Below are 23,445 nucleotides of genomic sequence, written 5' to 3'. Positions count from 1 at the left end.
AAAATTTTTGCTTTGGAAAGAAGCCCTTGCCACCAACCCTTCAAAGAAGCGATACTTTTAGGAAGGCTTACCAACCTTTCCAAAACACCCAGTGCCTTGGTGAGCCCAGGAGGCACTTTCTTTCAGAAGCTGCCTAGGCAATTTGTCTTATTGCTGTTGTTTGGAAAGGCAAAGTCAGTCCTTTAATTATCTTAACTATTGTCTCTTTCAGACCCTGAAAATTAACGTTTATCATGCTGAGATTCGGGCAGCACCTCATCAAGCCCTCCGCGGTCTTCCTGAAGACGGAGCTCTCCTTTGCTCTCGTGAACCGGAAGCCGGTGGTCCCAGGGCGTATCCTTTCAAGCAGTGCCTCGACGATGGGCACCTGCGTTCTTGGGAAAAGCAGGAGGAGCTCAGTGCGCTTCAAAGGCCAGGTAGGATGCTACGCGGGTTTATTCTGAAACCAGGCAGTGGAACGTAATACGCTTGATTGGTGTTGCAGAACTGCCGAAAACAGTTGCTTAGCAACCGTGACCTTAGAGGTGAATTTCTATTGACCTTTTCACCACAGAAGATGTATAAACAACCAGGTGCTACTAAAAGCATTTTAAAGTGTATCTGAGGTGGTACTGTTTAAATTTCATATTATGCTAAATAACACATCCTGTTTCCCTTTTAATAATGTCACTTATTTTTAGATGTGGTAACTTCTTTATTGGGGATTTTCAGCTTCTCCTAGCTAAATGTACACAATTTGTCAAATGGGAGCAGAATTCTGTATGAAGACTCTTTATTTTTTTGGGACAGATTGCTTTGATTAATTTAGGTGGGAATGGATTAAATAAACCATCTGTATAGCACACACATTTCCTGAGGAAAAAATGAAGCCCCATGTTGTAAGTAAAATTCTCAGTTTAGAAACTGTATAGGAACTTGATTCTGCAAAATGCTAAATGTACCTATCTAGTGTGTTTTGTAGTGTGACATATTATTTTCCAGTCAAAACTCTGCTGCTGTGTAACTTGTGCAGATTTCAGTGGCTGGAGGTAGAACTTTTCAGAAATACTCAAGACTGATCCCTTCATTTCCGTAGAGGTCCATGGTAAAATTTTAGTAGGAATTCAGTTAGGAAATGATTGAATGTTTTGGGAAAAGAAGAAAGTCATCTGGAGTTTATTGAAAGCTTTCTTGTTCTTCTGTAGTTTTATGTTGTTTCTTTCATAATTTAATGTATAATTTAAAATTTAATAACTTTAATATATTTTTTAAACCCATAAATGTGTTTCTTCTGAAATATGGAACCTTCCTTTTGTCCTATCACTTCTGTAGATTATAATTGTTCAATATAGAACTTCTCTCTACACCTGCTTTGAATGGTGTCTGTTTGTACCAGAAATCAGATCATCTGGTTATAAATGCATGGCAAGGATGCATAGACTTTACAGAAACTTTAAAGGTGTTACTATCTCACCAGTATATTTTAATGAATTGAATGAACAGTTCTTCTCAACTTCAAGTTTCTGAAGTGTCTGATGTAAATTTTTGTGATCTGCAGGTTTGCCATTAAAAAAACATTTTCAAAGCTATCTAAAGACAGTATCACAACAGTTACTGTGAGATGCAGAGCCTATAAATGCCTGAGCAGTATGTTGGTATATGTATTGTCCAGATCAGAGAGTAAATAAAATGTTATCTGTACTGTGTGTGGAAGTTTTAAAAACAATAGTTAATGATTTTTTTCAATTAATCAGTTAAGTAAACAATTGCATCTATTGTTAAAAATAAAGAAGAGTTATTTCAGATGAGAGATATTTGTTCTAAAGTTTTGTGAGCACCTAGTAATGACAATTTAAGCAGCCTATAAAACTTAATTATTACAAGCTTCTTTCCTTCTTAAATAATTAAAGATTACAAAATCTAGTTGTATAGTTACTGCTGGCTGTTTGGCAGATACATTTATTTGCTCAGGTTTAGCTTTGTTATCCCATAATGAGTATTGCAGCATATTTTATAGTGTCACATTGTTTTAATAGCTCACGTGTTGTAATATATAATGTAGTCTTTGTTTCTCCATTGAATAAATGTTCAGGTAATAAAAACCCAACCCTTTCCCTTTCTCATTACAATAAGAAAAAATTAGAAAAGATCTTGATGCAAAGGCTAGAATACAGTATGTAGAATGAGCAATTTGCAGTTGTAAGCCTTTAAAATGTCTGTATAATGCAGCATTCATCTCAAGACCTGGCAGTAACAAGTGTATTTTCTTTGTTTTATTGCAATAATTTTATCTGCCTTGTCTTTGGCACACTTGTGACATTCCTTTTCTTTTTTTTTCTTCCAGTAGAAAATAAAATATTAATGTGTGTGAATTAGAGAGACAAAGGAAATCAGTTTGAAAGCCAGCTCACTCCAGGTGGTGGCTTTAATTAACCAGCAAGGTTGAAATTCCATCTTGAAACAGAACGTAGGATTGGAGTTGTGAATTGCTGTAATAGTTTTAAAATAAAGCTATACTCTGGAAAAAATTCAGTCAAAATGGTCTTGTGGAGTTCAGTGTTCATGATTTGAGCAGTGCCGAAGCATGCTTGTTCAGTTAACACATTACAAAGTTTTGTTTTGTTTATTTCCAGCTGCCAATCCTGTGAATTCAGTTTGACACCTGAAAGTCAAACTGTGCTAATAGTAACCAAGAATAGGAATAGGAAGAACATAGTATTCATGGTAAGGAAAGAGTTCCCCTGTTCTTGGAGAAAGCCGCCTCAACTGCCCCAGCATTAGACTTCTGTCTACTGGGTGCACGGTGGTTCATGGGCTCAGGAGCCTGTTCATAATAGGATCCCTTTGCGTGAAGATGTGATTATTGAAGATGATTGAATAGGAAGTAACTGGGATCTTACTAATGAGTCAGGGATATCTGGCATTCAATGGGAATCTTTACTGAGTGAGCTAAAATATGTGCACGTGTTTGACAGTAGTAACAAACTCGTTCACCTCTTTTGGGACAACCAAATGGAGGGGGAGAGCTACACATGGTCGGTGTGCAGGGTTAGTGTGTGTTCCCCTCAGGACAGCCAGTCCCTTTGCTGTCGCCTAATAGGAAAATGGTTAAAGCTCAGACGTGCCTGACCACAGTCTGTGAAGACGTCAAGTCACTTAACTCCCATGACAGAATGAGGAGTACGTACCTGCTCTGTTCTTGCATATAGTTCAAAGACTTCCCTGCCCCTTCTGCTTCTCTATTTCAGAGCAGCCAGGCACACGGTATTGGGGACAGTCTTGATTAATGAGCTACTGGGTTTTGAGGTGTGTTTTTATGTTGGTTTTCTGTTTTGTGCAGAAACGGTATGATGTTGTTTTGCCTAACGCCTGTGAATTGTTACAGAGTCAAGAGTCTAGGTGGGAGTACTGTATGCAGTGCACATCTCAGCAGTTAGCTTGGGAATGGGGACAGGGTGTTACTGTGTAAACTTGTTGGGATTCGTATGCTTATACAGGTACCAATACCGTTTTCTATGAAAAGTGGAGTCCCTGTTTCCTCTAAGTTCTGCTAGCTTGCTGCTCTGCAAAGAGTGATTGTGAAAGAAGTAATTTGTGGCTCCCTTGAAAAACTACATAGTTGTTTTAGAGGAGGTAGCTGTTCAGTAGATGGAATAGTGCAAGGATGTGTGTATAGTCAGCATATGCATTGTTTCTGTCACACAAAAGGCACAAGACGAAATGAATCGGCTCATGCAACCAGCATGAGCTAAGCTTCTACTTGTCTTCTTACTTAAATTATTTCATTCAGAGCCTTGCGGCTTCCATAGTTCAGAGCAGAACTGTAGTGTCTTTTTAAAGAAAATCCATCTGCTCTTTGACAGGGACTTTTTGCTCTTTAATATGGTAACAAATACTTTGTGAATGACATACCATTTTATTGATGTTTTCCTAGGCATGTGTCATAGCTTGACATGGTTTTGCTCACATCTTCAATAAATATGAACTGGTTTTTTTATCACTGCCTTTCTCATTGCATTGTGCAGGGTACTTGCTTTCATCTTGTGTTAAACATGAAAAATGAATTTGAACATTAGTAGAATCCATTTGGGGACTAGGACTTTTATTATAAATAAAATTATTCATTTGTTATGTCCAATTTTTTTTCAGCAGACAAGGTATTGATCTTTGGATTTGTGTTCAGGATGCCATAAGAAGAACTAGCACAAAAGGAACACAGCAACATTTGTAAATTGATTGAATGCAATATGTAATGACAGAGACAAACATCAGATCTATGGCAAAACTATATTATACAAAGCATTTTTCAACAGTTTATTGAATTGGTTATTAAAAAGAACAGGCTTTCCAGCTGGGAACAATGAGCTGAGGGTTATCAGGACCAAGCAATTTTATAGAAATTTGTGGTGGACGCTGTGGCTCCATCAGTAAGTGCGCATGTATTTGTGTGTGTAATAAATTAGAATAAGCACTTTACAACAACTTTTCATCTGGGTTTGATTATGAAAAGGTTTTTCCATTTAAAAAAAAAAGCGGGGTGGGGGGGAAGAAAAGATGCTGTTTAACTGTCATATACGGAATATTGCTGGACTATGTGGTATTGCTATTTAAATAGAGATCTAGTGTTTTCCACCAGAAAGTATTCTGATTGTGGGGAATCGACCATACATGAAAACCCGAAGCATGTGGTATTTTCTGGCAACTTCCTCACTATATGAAGTTAATGGTCATTATTTGCTGCCGGGGCAGTGTGCTGTACTGTGAGTTACTGCAGCTTGTTCCTTTTATTAATGAGTTGAACATTATTTGAGCCAGATGCTCCTTCAAAGACTTGGTAACACCCTACGCTGCAGTGTAATTGTTCTGGGTCTGTTGCAGGGGCGGGATGGGATCCAGGGTCATGTAATGTAAGAATAGCATCTGCTTTGCTGTACCATTTGTCTGTCTGTGAGCTTCCCTGTCATACGCTGTCAGAATTGCTGTATTACTTGAGACTGAGATATTCTGTGTTGTCACAAATGATTGCTGCTTTTCTCAAAAGATTTGCAGTTAGAAATAATCCTTTTGATTAGTGTTATTTGTTAATATATTTTTAAAGTCATTTTAAATTTAGTTCCAGTCCTGACAGAATTTCCATTGAAGATAGGACACTGGCTGTGGAAAGAACAGTAGTATTCTCTCACAAGTTTGGTTGAAAACCATGGTGTTTAGTATGTGTATGAAATTTTAATTCTTCATAAAGTTACAGAGCTGCTGTTTATTGTGATTTAGTTAGTTTGTATATTGCACATGTACCACATCTGTATTTTTGTTTCATAATTATGAATTGTATGCTTTTTAGCCTAAGCAAGTGTTAATATTTGCCATAAAACTAAGATTTAGAAAATAAAATTCAGTTATATTGCAGAATATATAAATTTGCTTTGACATATTGCAATAATGTACACTGCACTGTTACAACTACACATTATACATATCAAACCCTGTGGGAAAGTACTTTTTAGTGCTTGTTACAGAAGCTTCGTATGCATTACTACTATTACTAGTTTGTTTTAGCACAATGCTAAGGAGCAGCCATGCTCCTTTTAGCTCTTTAGCAAAGAGCTAAAAATAAGGGGTTTTGGTAAAGACTTTGTAACCTAAATATGATCCTGGAGATAGCCAAATAATCGCATGGAGACAGAAAATGTTGTTTGGTACAAAAAGGAATGAACTACTTAATATGAATGTCTCAAAATGTCTAGTAATTCTAGAAGAAGAGAGTACTAGGAAGAGGATGAAGTACCTTTGCTGGTGTAGAAGAGACCTCCTGAATGGGAGGAACAGATGTAAGTGACGGATCTTGTGTGAAAATGTGGGGGAAACATGGAGTATATTTCTTCAGCAGGAATGCAGAAGAGATTCAGACTTACTCTCTGTATTGTCAGTATTAGATAAATTCTTTTTGAGAAACCATACTGAAGCTGTTGAGCATCGGTGGAAAATCCCAAGGTTTTTTTGTCTTTCCTCAGATCCCAAATAAAGCTGTTCTGTGACTCTTCCTTATATGAGCCACCCTGATCCCTCAAGGAGGAATTATTAGTGCCATAATGTTTACTTGCACAAATGAGAGTAAGAAAACCCATCCCTATGATTAATAATTTTTAGCTAAATTAAACTATGCTGCACAGAGGGTAAGGAGTCGGACTGCACCCTTGGCAGCAGCAAGCCAGTAGATCAGATTCACTGTGTTCTCAAGCTACCTTCTGGGAAAAAGGTTCTCCTCAGGCAGCCCCAAGAATGAGTGCTGTGCTCTGTGTATGCAAACCACTTGAATTTAGTGGTGATAGAGAGGCCAGTTAATTATCTCAGGGCTGGAGTAATTTTGTTTGCAGTCTACAAACAAAGGGATGGTGTTTGACTCGCGTTAGGAAATGCTGCTTCTGAAGATAATAGATTCAGGGCTCTGTGCATAAAAGCTTTTCTGTCTGTCTTATTTCAGGGGCTGGAGTTTAATTGTATCAATTGGTCTGATAAAAATACTTTCTCTCCCCTCAAATCCTGTCTTGCTTGAAAGGTGCTAACTATTGAAGGAGAATGTACTTGACCATAAGGATTTACCTATTCTGTTTGCACTGTTATAGTTGCATTAATATAACAGTATTGATGTAAATTCCATTCTAAATGCTTTGTGCCAGTATTTTAAATAGAAATAAAAATTGAAAGTAATGACATCAGAAGTATTTTTTGCTGATTTGCAAATGGATTAAGTTACCAACTAAATTACTCATTTACCCGCATTCAGCAGATTAGTGATAAGAATTTCTCAGGTTGTACCGCAACCTGGAAGAGGTATTAAAAAAGCTGTCGTAAGGCCACATCTGGGAGAGGCAGTAGCTCCTAGGTTGGAGCCTGGTGCATCTTACCGAATGCCGTGGAGGGGATGAGCAGTCTCTTACTAGTGACCTTCAAACCTCTCTGTATGGAGAGTAATGAGATCTCTCAAAAATGGGCTTGTAAGCTGTGTGTCATAACAGGTTGGATCTGTGCGATTAAAGTTCTTGGCTACGTTGCTAACCTATGCTGAAATCCACCTGAAAAATTCCAATTCCATTTTGGTCTAATCCCTTTTATTCACCTGTTTGTCATCATTTTTTTTTGTAGCTTATAAATGACCTAAAGAAAACCACATTTTGCATGAACCTCTCTACTGCTTTGTGTGTTTCAGGGACACTCACTGTACAGTTTTGAAGGTGTGTTACTAATTTATGTCCTCTAGAAGTGGAACTGTTTGTCCTTTCAAGCTCCAGGAACATGTAGAAGAATTTTTGAAACCTAGTCTGAGCCCCACTATTGAAGTACCTATTATGCATCTTACACCATGCCCATAAAGTAAAGAACAATTTGGAAAGTCCATTCTTGTCGTCATGAAAAAATGTAAAAATCTAAATTTTAGATCAATTAGCTGATGATTGCTATGGAAGATCAAATTTCATAGAGGCTGCCTACTGTCTTCCCAACGTTGTGGTTTTTTATTTTTATGATATAATTGTTGAGACCCTGTTTTATATGAAAGCAGCTTATTTTTTGAAGGTTGAAAATATTTAATTAAATTTACATTCATATTTAAAATTATTTCACTGTGTGTTAGGTTAGTTCCAGCCTCCCATTTTGTTGTGTTTATCCTCATTAACAATTTGCAAGGCATATTAGCATTTTCGCATCAACTTACAGCTACAGTTTTGTAGTAACTGACTTAAGTGATTTGAGGTTCCTGTCACTGGGGTGGCAGAGTTCATCCAGAAAAAAGAGTTTACCCATTCATATTTTAGCATAGCAAAACCTGGCTAAATGTTTAGTGAGAAAAGGCTCATCCTAAGGAGCTGGAAGAAGTAAAGTTTAAAAGGCAGAAGAGCAAAGCTATGTAGAAGGAAGTAAAGGTAAGAGGTAGCAAACTTTTGTATTGAAAGTGGCAGGGAAACTGAGGTGGGATTCAGAAAAGGTAAAATCAATGTTTCATTTGAGGTTTAACAGGATAATTGGCATTCTTGTTCAAAAAACTGTGAAGTCTTGTTTGTAAATAATGAATAATTTCAGTCCAGCAGTTATTTTCTAGTCTAGTAGAGAGCAAATGTGTAATTGGTGTGGATATTGAACAAACCTGTAATTTTATCCTTTTTATCATATCAGTAAACCCAAACAAACTCAATCGGCATAAATGGATAATAGATAACAAATGCAAAGGGGGTGTTTGCTGCTGTTGAAAATTTAAGTACCTGCATCAGTAGCAGATACCCATGTGCTTTGCACTCAGGTACCAATTACCATGAACTTTTTAAAAGAAAGGACTAAAAAGACTACTTTTTTTTTTTCTTTCTCAGCACGTAGTTGGATTTAAATTCAGCTTTTGTATTCTTCTGTTTTAAGTAGTTTCTGACTAATGAAGGAGATGACAGTTACAAGCCATTCCCGTTACAGTTTGTGCATGTCTAGGACCTTTTGTCCCCAGCGTGGCCATCAGAATGAGATAGGCAGCACACACACAGTTAACTGAGTCTGGGCAAGGTATTGCATGGCTTGCTCCTATGGCAGAATATAATTAAAAGAGATGATTGGAACACATGGTTATTCATAATAGATGTCACACAATTACCATAAGTAATGCAATACATGCAAAAATCTCCATTTGTAATGAAAATAGATTTGCTGGAAAGTCAATTGGAAATTTCATTTATTGCTCATTGTTTTTAGCATATTGGAATATTTTGTGCTATTCACTGTAATACAACTGTGTGTTTTTTCAAGCACATATTTTTGAGAGGCATCTGACTTGAATTTCCTGTTGCAACTCCTAAGAGGAGATCTAGTGATACAATGTTAAACTGTCATCTCTTCTGAATGTAGAATGTGTGCTGTGAAGCGCCTAGTATATAGTATTTTTCTGTTGAAACATACGTTAATACTCCTTGGTGTACCATAATTATAATCTAAAGAAGGTATTTCATAACTTCACGAGTAATCATCTTGTACTCCTTATATTTAAAGGACCTGTGTTGTTGTTCAACCTGGCAGGCAGCTAAGCCCTACACAGCTGCTCACTCACTCCCTGACGGTGGGATGGGGGAGAGAATTGAAAGAGTAAAGGTGAGGAAAACTCATGTGTTGAGATAAAGACAGTTTAATAGGTAAAGCAAAAGCCGTGTGTGCAAGCAAAGCAAAGTGAAGAATTTATTTGCTACTTCCCATGGGCAGGCAGGTGTTCAGCCATCTCCGGGAGAGCAGGGCTCCATCACATGTAACGGTTACTTGGTAAGACAAACACCATCAATCCAAACATCCCCGCCTTCCTTCTTCTCCCAGCTTTATATGCTGAGCATGATGCTATATGGTGTGAGATATCCCTTGGGTCAGTTGGGGTCGGCTGTCCCAGCCATGTCCCCTCCCAGCTTCTTGTGCCCCCCCAGCCCGCTTGCTGGCGGAGCGGTGCAAGAAGCAGAAAAGGCCTTGATGCTGTGTACGCACTGCTGGGCACTGACTAAAACATCCCTGTGTTACCAACACTATTTTCAGCACAAATCCAGAACATAGCCCCATGCAAGCTACTATGAAGAAAATTAACTCTATTCCAGACAAAACCAGTACACCTCCAACAGTGAAGAAGGGAAAAACAGACATGCCATGTACATGAAAAATAAGCAGGAATGCTCTCTAAACATACAGAAATAGTGCACTGTGGTGTGTCATCCTAGTACCTTCTTCAGGGCATAAAGAGTGATAAATAATGCCATAGCCTAATCTCTTCAGACTACCTGGTGTAGTCAGATTGACATCTGTCAATCCTTTGAGGGTAAATCCAGTTTACTGTATTCCCCCAGTGAGTGCAGACACAGAGGTCTGAATAGAGTCCAGTCACTGATATGGATTTCTTCAGAGGCAACTTAAGGAAAACTGTTCACAAAAGGAATATTTTGAACACAGTTGCTTTACTCTGAAGCACTACTAGACTTCTGGATACTTGTGCAAAATAACTGAGTTTGGACATGCAAGGCCCCAACTCTGTTTGTCTTCACCCCTTCTGGCATCTGTTGGTTTTTAGGTACGAGAAAGTGCTTCCCTGCTCCTTTTCCTCCTCTCAATGCCCATAGCACAGTTAACTCATGCCCATTGGTGTGCTTTCCTCCGCTGCCTGCTCAGGATGGTGGCACAGACAGTCTCTCCCACTTTGCTGCGTGCCCAAGGCAGCTCAACTGTGCTCCTCTGTTTGTTTAGGAAATGCTTTCTTCTGTGGGTTTGAACTGGCAGGTGAGACTATCAAGGACAGTGATTCCAAGTGGCCCTGTAGCTCTGCAGAGCTTCAGCTGAGGGTCAAGCACCTTCTCTGAGCAAGTTGATTGGGTAAATTATGTTTTAATAAGTTGTCCTACGTAAAGTTAGATATGAACGTAGGGCACAATGGAGGCTTTGTTGTAAAATGAGGCTACAGTAGAAAATGGAGTGCATAATTCATTGATACATATGTATTTCACTTCATCACTCATACCATATCTAGGTTTCTAAGGTTGCACAGGTGTATGTAGTCTGCTATTCATTTGCTAATGTATTTTACTTTTTGCTGTTCCTTGTAACCTGCTGACTTCTAATGTTTCCAATGAGAATGTATAAACATATAAACCTCAGCATCTCTCAGAGTAAGCTCTCTTGAGCAGATGTTCGTGTTGTACAATAAAAGTTGAAAATTCCCCTACTGATACTCTTCAGTTTAACATCGTACTGCATTCAGATGAGTGACCTCTCTACAGAAACTGCCTAAGAGCAGTTAGGTTTAGTTCAGGATTTGTTATCTTTATCTCTTAATACTTAGCAGTGCATTGAGATGACCTCATTGCTGTTTGTTTCATAAAACTGGAAATTGTGTGCAAAAAGTTTGAGTTTAAATAGGTGAATTTGGAAATACCATTTTTTATGCAGTCTGGTCTGATGGACCTTCAAATACAAGGTTTTGCTTTGATGTTTATGTAAAATGTCACTATTTATGAACGTATTTTACAAATGTGTCATTGTGTTGTCTGTATTCCTTTTTCTGTCACTCCCAGGTAGACTTTGCTTGGTTGCAGGGAAAGAATATTTGACACAGATTATATATTTATATTATACCATAGAAATTAATGTTGCCAGAATTCAGCCATTGTGGTTTAGTCACTATGAGAACACATTTCAGGAACACTTTCTTAGGCTTAGTTTTGTTAATAATAATCCAGTTGGAGTAGAACCTAGCTCATTTGGTACATAACTGGCTTTACTACATTCATACTCCAGGGATGAAGTTGAGAAAAAATATTGTAAGGATATAAATTGCATTCCTGGCTGAGAAGAAACCCAGAACCCAATTGTGAAAACGTTACATTTCTGTTTATGCTGTTGAATTCAAAATCATGTGTGATTCAGGGGGGCAAGAGGGAGAAGGAAGAAGGGAGAAATAGAGAAAGGGGAGAGGGAAATACGTTTGTATTTGCCTTCTTACTTTTGACCTTTTGGGTGCATCTGGGTGGTGTTCATACAGAGCTATAGAGTTTCTTTTATAGCACACTTTTTTTTTTTTTTTTTTCTTTTTCTTTTTCTTTTAGGGAAGGAATAAGTTCATGCAGTGAACTTACTCTAGAAGCTTTAAGATCTCAAAATGTAGTGAGACTTGTCATAACATTACAAGAATATAAAAGAAGTTGCTAGAATGTACGATTTTGCCAGAGAAAGGTGAAAAATAGCTTGATCATACCTGTCTATATGGGAACACAATTTCCAGGAATAAAAGTCCTAGACTAACAAAGGCATTAATAAGAGCCATAGCTGTAAATTTGAAGCTAGAGATACATGAACTATAAGCAGAGAGAGAGAGAGATATTTTTTAATATTGAGAGTAACTTAGTGACTGAAACAAATTTTTGGAGTTGAGGAGATGTGTTGTTATTTGGTACTTTGAAATCAAGATTGGACTTTTCTTTAAGGTTAATAGGAAGGTATTCATGGAGGAATGGTAATGATGGAATCTGTGGGTTGATATGAAGGAAACCAGAATAGTTGATCTCTTTCTCTCTTACTGGCTGAATGATGTGGACTGTTGGTGGACAAACAATGAGCTGTGCCATTTTTTGCCATTCTCAAGTCTTCAAAATGAAGTCTCATCTTTAGAAGAAAGATTGATATAAAAAGGAAGGAAGAGATGTGCATTAGGAAGTAAAGTTAAGATAATTGGATAACCTTTCAAAACAGAGGTGGGTCTTATTTTTGAAGTGGTATAATTTAACTTTGAAAATAGTAATGGAGAATGACAAATAAAGCAGCTTTATTGACCTGCAATTTGATATTCCTGCCAGGAGCTTGAAAGGGAACATAAAGTTACCCTATTGCTAACTGTCTGTTAATAGCTAATTTAGAATTTGTTAAAATTCTGCTTAACTTACATTTTATTGATTGTGTTTCTTTAAAGCTGAACACTTAACGTAACTTCTGTGAATTGCATTCAATGTATAGCAAAACTGAATTACTTTGAACTGCATCTGGAAAAAGGCTGATGTTCTGGGATTTTAATTTTGCCTATTCATGAGGACATAGCAGGATAACTCTGCCAAGCACTACCTGTTGAATGTTTGGGTTCAAGAACCACCATCAATGTTGAAAACAGCTTAACACTTTCTTGTTAGAGTTGAATGCCTTGTGTCTTAACATTCTATTGAAATTTTTGGCAGAAAGTCCACCTATCATATTTGCAAAATGAAGTTACATGTTCCCTCCCACAATTACTTCAGCAGTGCAAATGAAAGACAAAATTAAAACAAACCTTTTAATGTACCCTGTTTTGCATAGTTCCATTGTGGTGGAGGGAAAATATATTGGGAGCAAAAACTTTATAAGCACTTTGAAATAAGATCAATGTATTTTTCAAATGACTCTCCTTAAAAAAATTTAGTGATAGACTTCAGACATGGTTGTTTACACTGAGTTGCAGAGGAACTAGTAGAGTATTGCAAGAAGGCTTTGTTGGGTTTTTTTTTTGTTGTTCCCCCCCCCGCAGTCATTTTGAATGAATGTAAAACATGGAATTGCCACCCTTCTTAGCTAGTAGGAAGACTTAAAAAAGAAAAAAAGCCACCAAATTAGTATCCAGTCATGTGGAAGGATGCTAATGATATCTCTACTCAATTAATGTTTCCCTACTGTGACCCTATCAATATTAATAAAATAAGTTATACTTGCTTGTCTTTCAAAAAAAAAAAAAATAAATCTGAATTTGACCTGGAGAAAGTTCATCACAAAAAAATTGTGGAGTTGTGTAAATCTATTTTTATCTTAATCTGAAAACAGCCACACATTATTGGAACACTGCTAACAGCATAATATTCTGCTGAGGTTATTTTACCTTAGCAAACAGTGAAAGTATCCCCTTTTCCTCCCCAGTTCTGTAACAAAATAAAATGAAATATCTTTAATATGGATTATAACTTATAAACACCACATGGTATTGAATCATCTTTTTTAAATGTGGAGAAACATGCTTCTTACATGAAGGTTAGGTATTAACTGAAAGGATCCAATGCAAATGGATGTTTGCAGAAAGCAAAACCCAAGAAACAGCTTACAATAGCATTTATGTATTCAGTTGAAGGAGAAAAATGGGAGAGAATTTTGAATGAAACTGAACTGCTTTTCTTAATGCTTATAACATCTAGCTTGATTTTTATCATGTAGATCAACTAGTCATCTATTGCTTAATTTTCTGGATTTTTACACAGTTAAAAGTTGGAGGAAATATTTTAGTTTCATTATAGTCATTAACAGTAATGGAGTTAGTGTAGATCTTATTCGAACTGGAGCACCATAGAGGGAAGAAATCAGATTGTGTTTGTTAGAAAGCATATCAGGCTCAGGTTAGCCTCTGAAGATGCCTTGCATGGAAATAATGAGTTTTATGTAGGGAGCAAGGGGCTGTAGCACTGCGTGCAGATATGTATGTCTATGCTGTGCTCCTTCACCTGCATGGAAAGTTCTCTCTTGTGATGATTGTTTTTATAACAGTTATTACATCTTTATAAACAAATCTTAAACTTGTTTGACCCATTTTTAAACTACAGGGACACAGGCTGTCAAGATGAGATTTTTTTTTCCCCTATATATGTGAATGATAGACTTAATCCAAACCTCTAGTGAGAGTCCAGGTCAGGCTTTATTCATCCCTAAACAAGAAATATCTGATCCATTTATGGCATTCACAGCAGTGCTGTTTGTTTTAGTCTAACCCTGATATGTAGTGTGGATTTTTTACTCTAGTTGATGACTCTCTCTCTCTCTCTCTTTTTTTTTTCCCAACATTCATTGGTCTCTTAGCCCATGAATTTATCTGCTCATTCATATATGTTACAGTGCTTGCAGAGTAGACAGTCTGTAAAACTGACTGCTAAAATTAGGGGAGGGGTTGTGTGCAAATCAAATAGGTGATACTTGTGTAGCTGCTTTAGTTCAGAATTGGGAGAATTATATGTTGGATGTATTTGGAAATGTAATGGGGTTTGATCCTCCTAAATTAAATAACAGGATGCATAATGATGAGTATTTTGATATGAAATTTATACAAAGAGTCTGGCACTGCTAAATAAAAGAGAAAAAAAATTAATATTTTAACCAACCAGTAGAAATGCAAGGGCCCATTCTGTGCAATGGTTGGATTGCTGTTGTGCCTATATATTCCAAAAAACTACCGCTTTTGTGATGTTCTTCCGTTTTTCCCAACATGTGTGTGAGGGGTCAGGGGAAAGGCAATGATGGGCAGTCCAGCTTTGAGTATTTTCTCCGATCCAGCTGGATCTTTAACCATCACGTTGATGGTACCTGAATGAATTTAACTTTGTAATTCAGCTAAAGTGTTGTCCACAGGGGATCATTTTAGATTGCCTACAACATATCAGAGTAAAGAAGATAATGTGATTTGATGATTGTGTTCTGTCACGATTGAAAAGGCACAGTGAGATGCTCTATTTGTCTTTTTAAATAATGAAAGTTGAATCAGGATTGTCATCTGATCTGTCAGAGGATTCAGCAGCAATAACTATCTTCCATCTCATTACTTCCCCTTCCCTTTTGAAACTTTTTAATCTTTGCAAGAAAAATTGTCAACTGTTGTAGATCTCAAGTGTTTGTTGTATCCATTTACTGCACAACTTAAGGATTTGTACTTACTTTTAAAATCTCTTCACTGAATTGGTGATTTTGTGAGGAGATGATACCGTTCCCAGTTGTCACAGAGACCTCCTATGTTCCTTATTGCTGCAGGTTTGAGGACAAAAATAATCACTTGCGTAGTCTAATTATGTTTTTAATTCATGTGGCTGTTTAAAAAGGTAGTTAATGTTTTTTAAGCCATGTGTGTTTGGTGGCTTAGGTTTTCAAAGCCATTGCTGAGACTATGATGAGTGACTCCTGTGATAATTGTTTCCACTTGCGGGTGGGGGGAGGGCAGTTTCATTAACTTCAAAAAGATCAGTATTTGTCCTTCTTAAAGCTAGATGTCTGCTCTTGTTATTCTTTACCCTGTACCAGTTGGTCAGTAGTCACAGATTGTTGTGCATTTCTACCCACAAAGAAGGGTAGAAGATAGCTTAAGAGTAAGATACTCTTAAACCTGAGAAATTTGAGAACATTTTCCAGTTGGAATCCAGATTTGGGAACATGTGACCTTTAAAACATGTATTTAAAAGTGCTTCATTTAAAAACTAAAAATGCCAGTACAAATACTGGACAGAAAAGGAAGAGAAACAATGTGGAGATGTAATAATGTGTTGTGTTTTTCTCATGAGAGACAGTGGATGTTTGACTGTCCTACTGTTGTAGGACTGAGGTTCCCCGTGGGTTCCGTATCCCATAGTATTGTGGACTGCAATGAAAGCCAGCAGGCTCATATAAAACTAATGTTATTCCAAATCTTGAATCTAATTTTTGCTCATTGTCAGTTGAGCTGCTGCACTCTGCAAAGCCTCTGCTGTCAGAGACACAGAATTCTGAATATCTGTTTAAGAAGGTCCTTTGTGACTTCCTAATTACATTTCATGACAGTCCTGCTTTGTTCAGTATAATAATGAAATGGAAAACTTTCAAAATCAGTTTTAATATAAACATATAATATATGCAACACAGTGATAAACCTTGAAAAACTGCCATTCACACTGAGTAATTAAATATCATTACTTTTAGTTACCATTGGATTGTCTGTATTTTGTTTGTTAAGTAAAAGGAAGCATGTGTGCTGCATATACTGAAAGTAATTCAATTTTCCCAATTAGCAAAGTTTAAGGTTGATTTCAGAGGCATGTTTCATCTTATGATATTAGTTGTTTTGTGCCTCTTGATATAAAAATGTTAGCCTTAAAATATTTTTTTCCTTTTTGTATTGTTGAGGCTTAATTTAACTCTAAAAACTTTCTATGGAGATTCAGTTGAAAATTAAGTCTAAAATATCCATTCCATAGAAAAGAAAAAGGCAGTCATCTTTCCGTCACGCTTCTTGGAATTAGTTGTGCTAGGCACGCTGAATACTGAGCATGTAACATTGTGTGCTGTTTTCTTTAGAGATATTTGTAGACTCTTGAATCTACTCTTAGAAACTGATGCCCATGGCCAGGCCTTCACCACTGTGCAGTATTTGGTAGTAATGATGTGATGGTGCATTTGGCACTGACAAAAGGAAGTAGAAAAGTAATTAATTGGGTTTGACTCTGCAGATGACAGTGTAGCTGCGCTCACTTCAGAATATAAAAATACCCCCAATGATGGACATTTGGAAGTAGTTTCCAATAACTTGAAAATGTGTTTTACTGAAACTGTAGAAACAGTAAGGAATAATTCCAAAACTGGAGGGCTGTTATTGCTTATTTCTCAGTTCCTCCAATACCTTTTGGCAGCTATGAGAGATTTTGAACAGTGAAAGAATAGGTAATCTGAAAGATTTTTCCCCCAGTTCTTCAGAAACAAAGATAGCTTAGTGAAAGAAAGATAATTCAACTTAAATAAGCTTTTTAGATTGACTAGGTCTATATGATGGCAGTTATTAACCCAATTAACATGCCTGAATTTATTCTCCAAAATGGTATTGTTTCAATTGTTTCAACTACACTTCTGTAAAATAGAGGTGTCAGCATACATACATGGCCGTATAAGTGAGGCTAAGCTAATATAGAGAAGGAAACCCTGTTATTTACTCAGGTCATGTTTAACAGAATTCTTGAAATTTTGCTAAACTAATGATTCAAGCAAAATCATTTTTTAAGAATAAGCAAGCATTAATTACTTTTTTGAACAGAGCTTTCAAATCTGATTTCCTCCTATGAAGTCATCAGACTTAGCTTGTGAATGCACTGTGGCAAGTTCTGGGTGGAGGAGGGGATATCCTTTTTCCTTGTAGTGTTTGGTTGCTTTTTCTCCAGTTTCATACGTGACTGAGTTGATTTTGATTACTTAAAATCACATTGTTCAAGCTCGATAAAGAACTGAAGAATGCACCTAATGTCTGCTGTAATCTAATGAATTTGCTTCTTTTCCCATACATAAAATACTATAATGAATTAAAGGGAATCTGATAAAAAGGTTGATTTGGTCTATTAATATTAGACTCAAAAACTCGTTTAGGAAACAGCCAATTTGTAGCTAAGAGGAAAGTTGCATTTTAATAAAAGTTTTGTAAGCTGGTAAATGACATTAATCTAACAAAGGTCTTGTCCCTACTTGTACATTTTATGGTTTTAAAACATATTTTTCCTTGTATTAATCTTTCCATTTCTCTGCCTATTGTGTCTGTCTCATTTAGAAGATTGTGGTTGAGTGGAGATGCTTGGTACAATCACAAAGGCTATGATTTCTTAAAAAGTCTACTTAAATCAATACATAGCTTCTGATGGCTACCTAGTGACTGTCTTAGAACCCCTTATTGTTGTCAAGAAAAACGGTTTTGATGGGAGGGGAAAAAAAGCTGTATTCATGCAAAACAAGTCTTTTAGATTACTTGCCATAGTAGTTTGTTAGTAAATATTTACACCGATAGCCTGGGGTGAGCTTAATGTTTTTGAATATTAGGTATTAATAAAATAGAACTCTTTTAATGCCACAGTTGAATATGCTTCTTTCTTTTTTCTTATGACGGTTTTGATTCAGCACAGCAGGTTTTGAGTTGTGTTGAGATATATCTGAAATCATTGCTTTCAAGAAGAAAATACTGCTGACAACAAAATTCCTCTTTTTTCCTGCCTGTTTTCTTACATAGATATTATATGCTCATATTGTGTACAGATAGCTCTAGTCAATAATCAGTTTCCTATATCAGTTATGGCTCTGTTTTTGAGCCCTAGTTAGGATCACTAAGAAGTAACCCATAGTAACACTGCAGAAAATATGATAAACTTTCTTAGACTGTGAAGAACATTGTGTTTAGGTGTATCAGGTAAACTCAACTTTACATCAGGATTTGATAGAGCTGAAAAACTATTGTTTGAAGTTTCAATATATTTCATTGTCACGAATGAATATTCAAAATCATGATCCTTCTTTTAAATGGAGATGCATCACACAGACTCTTAAAATCTAAATGATATGTGCTAGTTTCATTTGGAAGTATAATTAAGGTGTATAATGTCATTTAACTGTTTAATGAACTCTGCATAATGTAATGGAATACAAATATTTGACCTTCCTGACAGTGACTGATGGATTTAAGTTGCACAGCATGATATCATTAGAATGTCAAATAGCATCATTATTCATGATTATCAGGAATTATTCAGGTGAAATGGCAAATGTAATGGAAAGCTATTATTTGTGTGTGGGCCGCAGATTGACTTTCTTTGTCAGTGCCAGTCTCTTGATGATACAGGGGGAAGATACTCAGATTTATTGAGCTACAAAGAATTAATGTTATAGGTTAAACAAATGTCAATAATATCAGAAAAGTATTTTCAGTAGGTCAGGTCACGTATTAAGTGTCTAAGAGTAACTACTAGTGATAATGTTTTAACTTCTACTTTTACTTCTGCTACATATTGAAAACATCTTTAGATTATAGTGTTTTGCAGCATAAGAATAAATCAATAGTCACAGTTTTCTGGGTGACATTTTTGATCAGTAGGAAGAAAAAATACCATACAGACTTGCAGTACCATACAGTCTTGCAGCAGAACTGCAATTTCAGCCTCTATTCTCAGAAGCCTAAATGTAGAGTCCAGACTTTTGTTCCAAGAGGTCATTGCTTAGAATTTAAACTGAAACCACAACTAGGTATTTTTCCTTCACTTAAATCCACAGGAAGTTGATGGCCTGGGTCAGGAACTACCATATACTTTCAAACAGGCTATCCAGATGTCTAAAGCTGAGCATACGCTTAGGCAGCTTGTTGAATTATGGCCTATAGAAATAAATGATGAGTAACCTGTGTTGCTTTGGATAATTAAGAGCTTACACCTGAGACATGAATGAGCTGTGAAAATGAATTTTGCCTATCAGGACAAAAACTGTAATAATGTTTTATGACATGCTTTCAGCTGGATCTGAGTCATGCCAAAAGATAATTTTGAGGCCCTGACCTGCAGATACCAGCCACATTGTTCTCATCAATGGGAGGTGGCACGCTTAAGAGGTGGCTGAAGGATCAGCTGCTATGTTCACCATAAAAACAGGATGAAGCTGCAAAATATTTAACAGACTGCACAGAACAGCCAGTTGTCTCAGAATTCCTGGAGTTTCCATAGGATTTGTGAGAGGTCTATAACGCGTATTTCATATACAAATTGGCTTTTATTAGTAAGAGGTTGTCTGTAGACAGGACAGCGGCTGCAGCATGGTATGGCCAGAGGTAGAGCAAACACACAGTGAACAGGAAAGCTGGGCAGCGGCAGTTGCATGCCATGCTGTAGGATCATACACCTTTATGTCATTTTTGTGTTGAGATGGGGTTGTGCCTTGGCTTTGGGTTATATGATAGGTGTTTGTAGCTTTACTCAGGGATAGGTCTCCCTACTCGCTTCCTAGCACAATTACTACTTCTGTGCTTTGAAGCTTTAAAAAAGCCGTGGTGGACCATGGTAGATGGCTAAGACTAACAACCCTCCCAATCCCTATAGACACTTAGGTAAGTACATGCCATCTGAAGATACCAAAACTATTGCCTTGGTGAAGTACTCTTGCAGTTTAACCACATATAGCATGGAGTTTAGTAAGATTGGCTTTTGTCTTACTTCACTGTTGAATTTTGCAACTTCTGTTGAGCTCTATACAGCCTTAGCTGCGGTGTCTCTTCCCCCCCGCCTCCTGTTTTTCTTCCCTATAGCTATACTCACAGTAATTTGGATTGCTTCTTGATTTGTGTATTAAACCTAAGTCACAGTCCTAATGATCTAATTCACCTTTTGTTCATGATGTGTAGGTCCTAAAACCACAGTGAAGTTGGCAGCTTGGGAATTTATGTGGAAGCATATTTTCTCTTAAGTCCCTGTACAATTTAAATGTGCTTGAATGGGCTAACTGAAGGCTAGGTGATTTCCAATACTTATTTTCAGGGCGTTAAAGACTTCTGAATCTTCTTGTGCTCCCTGCTGCTCTGGGCTTCTACCTGAGTCAACAGGTTTTCAATCTCACCAGAACTCCCACTTCACAAGTTGTCAAATGACTGTCCAAGCAGTAAATAGAAATCTTAAACATGTGTGTGTTTGTGTGTGTGATTTGAAGTATGTGTTATTACCAGGGAGCTGAAAAGTAGCCTATCCTTGAATATGCAAAAGATGATGAGACGTAACCCTTTACTGATTATGAAAGTCTGGCAATGGGAAAGAGATGTTATTGTTGCCATAATTTTTTTCTTTTTAAAGCACTGGAATACAATTCCAAAACTGATGGAGTTTGCCAGTTTTTCATCCCTTCAGCAGCTGGGTGGACAACCCCTTACATTCCCAAGGAGCTGCACCTACAGCAATGGTATGGCTTTGCAGCGGAATGATAACGGTGTTTATCAGATGCTTGCAAGTTATATTGCACAGATACACAGTGTGTTGCTCCTCTGAATACAGAGGACCCTGGCTTGCAAAGCAGTTCCAGAAGAAAAATTTCTGTGCTAGCAAACTGCAGGTCAGAGTCTAGGGCTGTGACCCTGGTCACGTATACCATGTAAACAAATTCTGATGTGATTTTCAAAATCATGTTCTGTTATCTTATTGCGCTTATCTTACAGAACAGAATAAAACAAACACGCAAGAGCAGTAAAGGTGGTGCTAATTTGACCTTTGTGTACTCCTGTGAACAGTCCTTACTAATTTAAGCTCTTCCTACTGATTCAAATGAAGTCACTTAATAAAACTTGCTTTGAGTAAGACTTTGTACAAGCAGATGCTGTATTTAAATAACAGGAACAACATTTTAAAGTTTTATGAAAAATAAAAGCTGTTATTACATATTACTGTCTTTGTTACACATTTATAGTTTATTCTAAATAAAAGGAATGATGGTATGTGTGGGGTCTATTACTGTTACTGTTTCAGAGATTTAGCTGTCTTTCCTAAGTGAGGTTATCAGTTTGTACTAAATTTGCAAGTGAGGAAGTAGAAAAGATTTTGTATGTGAACAACAGTAAGCATTTATCATGTATGTATCATGATAACATTTAAGTGTTATCATTTATCTTCAGACTGTAAGAGTTCCCTGCCCAATTTGAACCGGATTTGGCAGAGGGGCAGAATATATGTCAAATGTAAGTAGGCGGCAGAGTGGAGGAGAGATACTAATGGTGACCCAAAGTGAAGATTTTACAGGGTCTTGCCTTTTATTAAGCAGTAGAGAAATCACACTAAATGGATTCCCCAAGGCATAAACCCATAAGAAAACAGTTTGAGTTTGGGTTATTTTTTGTTATTTTCACTGCTCATAAAACTCTTTGTTTATAGTGTCATTAGTGATACAGAAATGAAGAAAGTGTGTTTCTACTTAAGAATAATATTCCTCTTGAAGTCCTTGAAATATTTTAATAATATGTATATAATATTGTAATCACACTATAGCTTAAAATATACCTGTATGAGAATGTAATTCATATATTCAGATCCTCCTGGTATTGTTTATCAGGCACATGTTTTATTTTTGAGAATCTGCAGCATTAGTACAAATGCTGTCTTATAATTTAATTTAGCTGATTCCAGGCTCAGGTTGGTTTGTTGCTTTAGTCCAATAGCTTGTGCATATGTTATCTTGCTTGATGAGATGCGGAAAATCAAAATGGATTAAAATGAATTTTAATGAATTATAATTACCTGTATTCATAACATATATTGAGGTAGAAATAGCTTTGTGAGCCATTAGAGTTATAGGAGCAGATCTAAATTCTGTAAGGGTGCAAAGATTTGTATTTAGCTCAAACTGAATGGTAAGAGAAACTGAGTGATGATATGGAAAATAAGCATGAGATTTAGGTTTAGTCTTTTATCCTTTCAAGTACATGTGACTTGGGTTTTCCACAGGAGTATACGTTTCCTGTAGACTTTACTTGAAAGAAGACTAATCATGCCCAAGTGTCCTATGTCATGTCCTTTATCTCTTTGTGCCGCATCTCTTAACTTCTTTTGCTTTGGCTATGCATGCCAAACAAAGAGCAAACAAAAAGAATAGCCCTAATTTCATGATTACTTGCTTGCCTCAAAAAATAGTAGGATGAAAATGGCATCTCATCAGGTTTTTTGTGGATATTATTAGTGTCGTGGTTTAGCCCCAGCCAGCAACTAAGCACCACGCAGCCGCTCGCTCACTCCCCCTACCCCGATGGGATGGGGGAGAGAATCGGAGGAGTAAGAGTGAGAAACACTCCTGGGGTGAGATAAGAACAGTTAATAATTGAAATAAAGTAAAATAGTAATGCTAATAGTAACAGTATAATAATGATAATAATAATAATAATACACGAAGCAAGTGATGCACAATGCAATTGCTCACCACCCGCCGACCGATACCCAGACAGTTCCCGAGCAGCGATCGCTGCTCCCTGGCCACCCCCCCCCCCCAGTTTATATACTGAGCATGATGTCATATGGTATGGAATAGCCCTTTGGCCAGTTGGGGTCAACTATTCTGGCTGTGCCCCCTCCCAGTTTCTTGTGCGCCTGGCAGAGCATGGGAAGCTGAAAAGTCCTTGACTAGCATCAGCAGTACTCAGCAACAAGTCAAACATCACTGTGTTACCAACATTCTTCTCCTACTAAATCCAAAACACAGCACTATGCCTGCTACTAGGAAGAAAATTAACTCTATCCCAGCCGAAACCAGGACAATTAGTCAGGCCATGTGTTCAGCATGTACTTTGTACTTCAGTTGTTAACAACTATGGAAACAAGTAAGTTTTTAAGGTTGCGTATGCTTATGAGTAGAACATGAATTTCCCACTAGAAAGTATGTTTCTCAGAAAAATCTGTTTATGGATGG

At 37.0% G+C, this 23,445-nt stretch overlaps 1 protein-coding gene across 1 annotated transcript in view; it reads left to right on the top strand.

The window, feature by feature from the left end:
• The first annotated feature begins 233 nt into the window (after nt 1–233).
• Nucleotides 234–23,445, top strand: part of FHIT (fragile histidine triad diadenosine triphosphatase) — a 426,006-nt gene continuing 402,794 nt past the window's right edge. The window contains exon 1 of the mRNA XM_075714505.1: nt 234–333. Coding sequence (XP_075570620.1) covers nt 234–333 — 100 coding nt within the window. The remainder of the gene's footprint in view (nt 334–23,445) is intronic.

The sequence above is a fragment of the Pelecanus crispus genome, chromosome 7, assembly GCF_030463565.1.
Source record: "Pelecanus crispus isolate bPelCri1 chromosome 7, bPelCri1.pri, whole genome shotgun sequence".
Lineage (NCBI taxonomy): Eukaryota > Metazoa > Chordata > Aves > Pelecaniformes > Pelecanidae > Pelecanus > Pelecanus crispus.
This window is presented reverse-complemented; position numbering and strand designations above follow the sequence as displayed.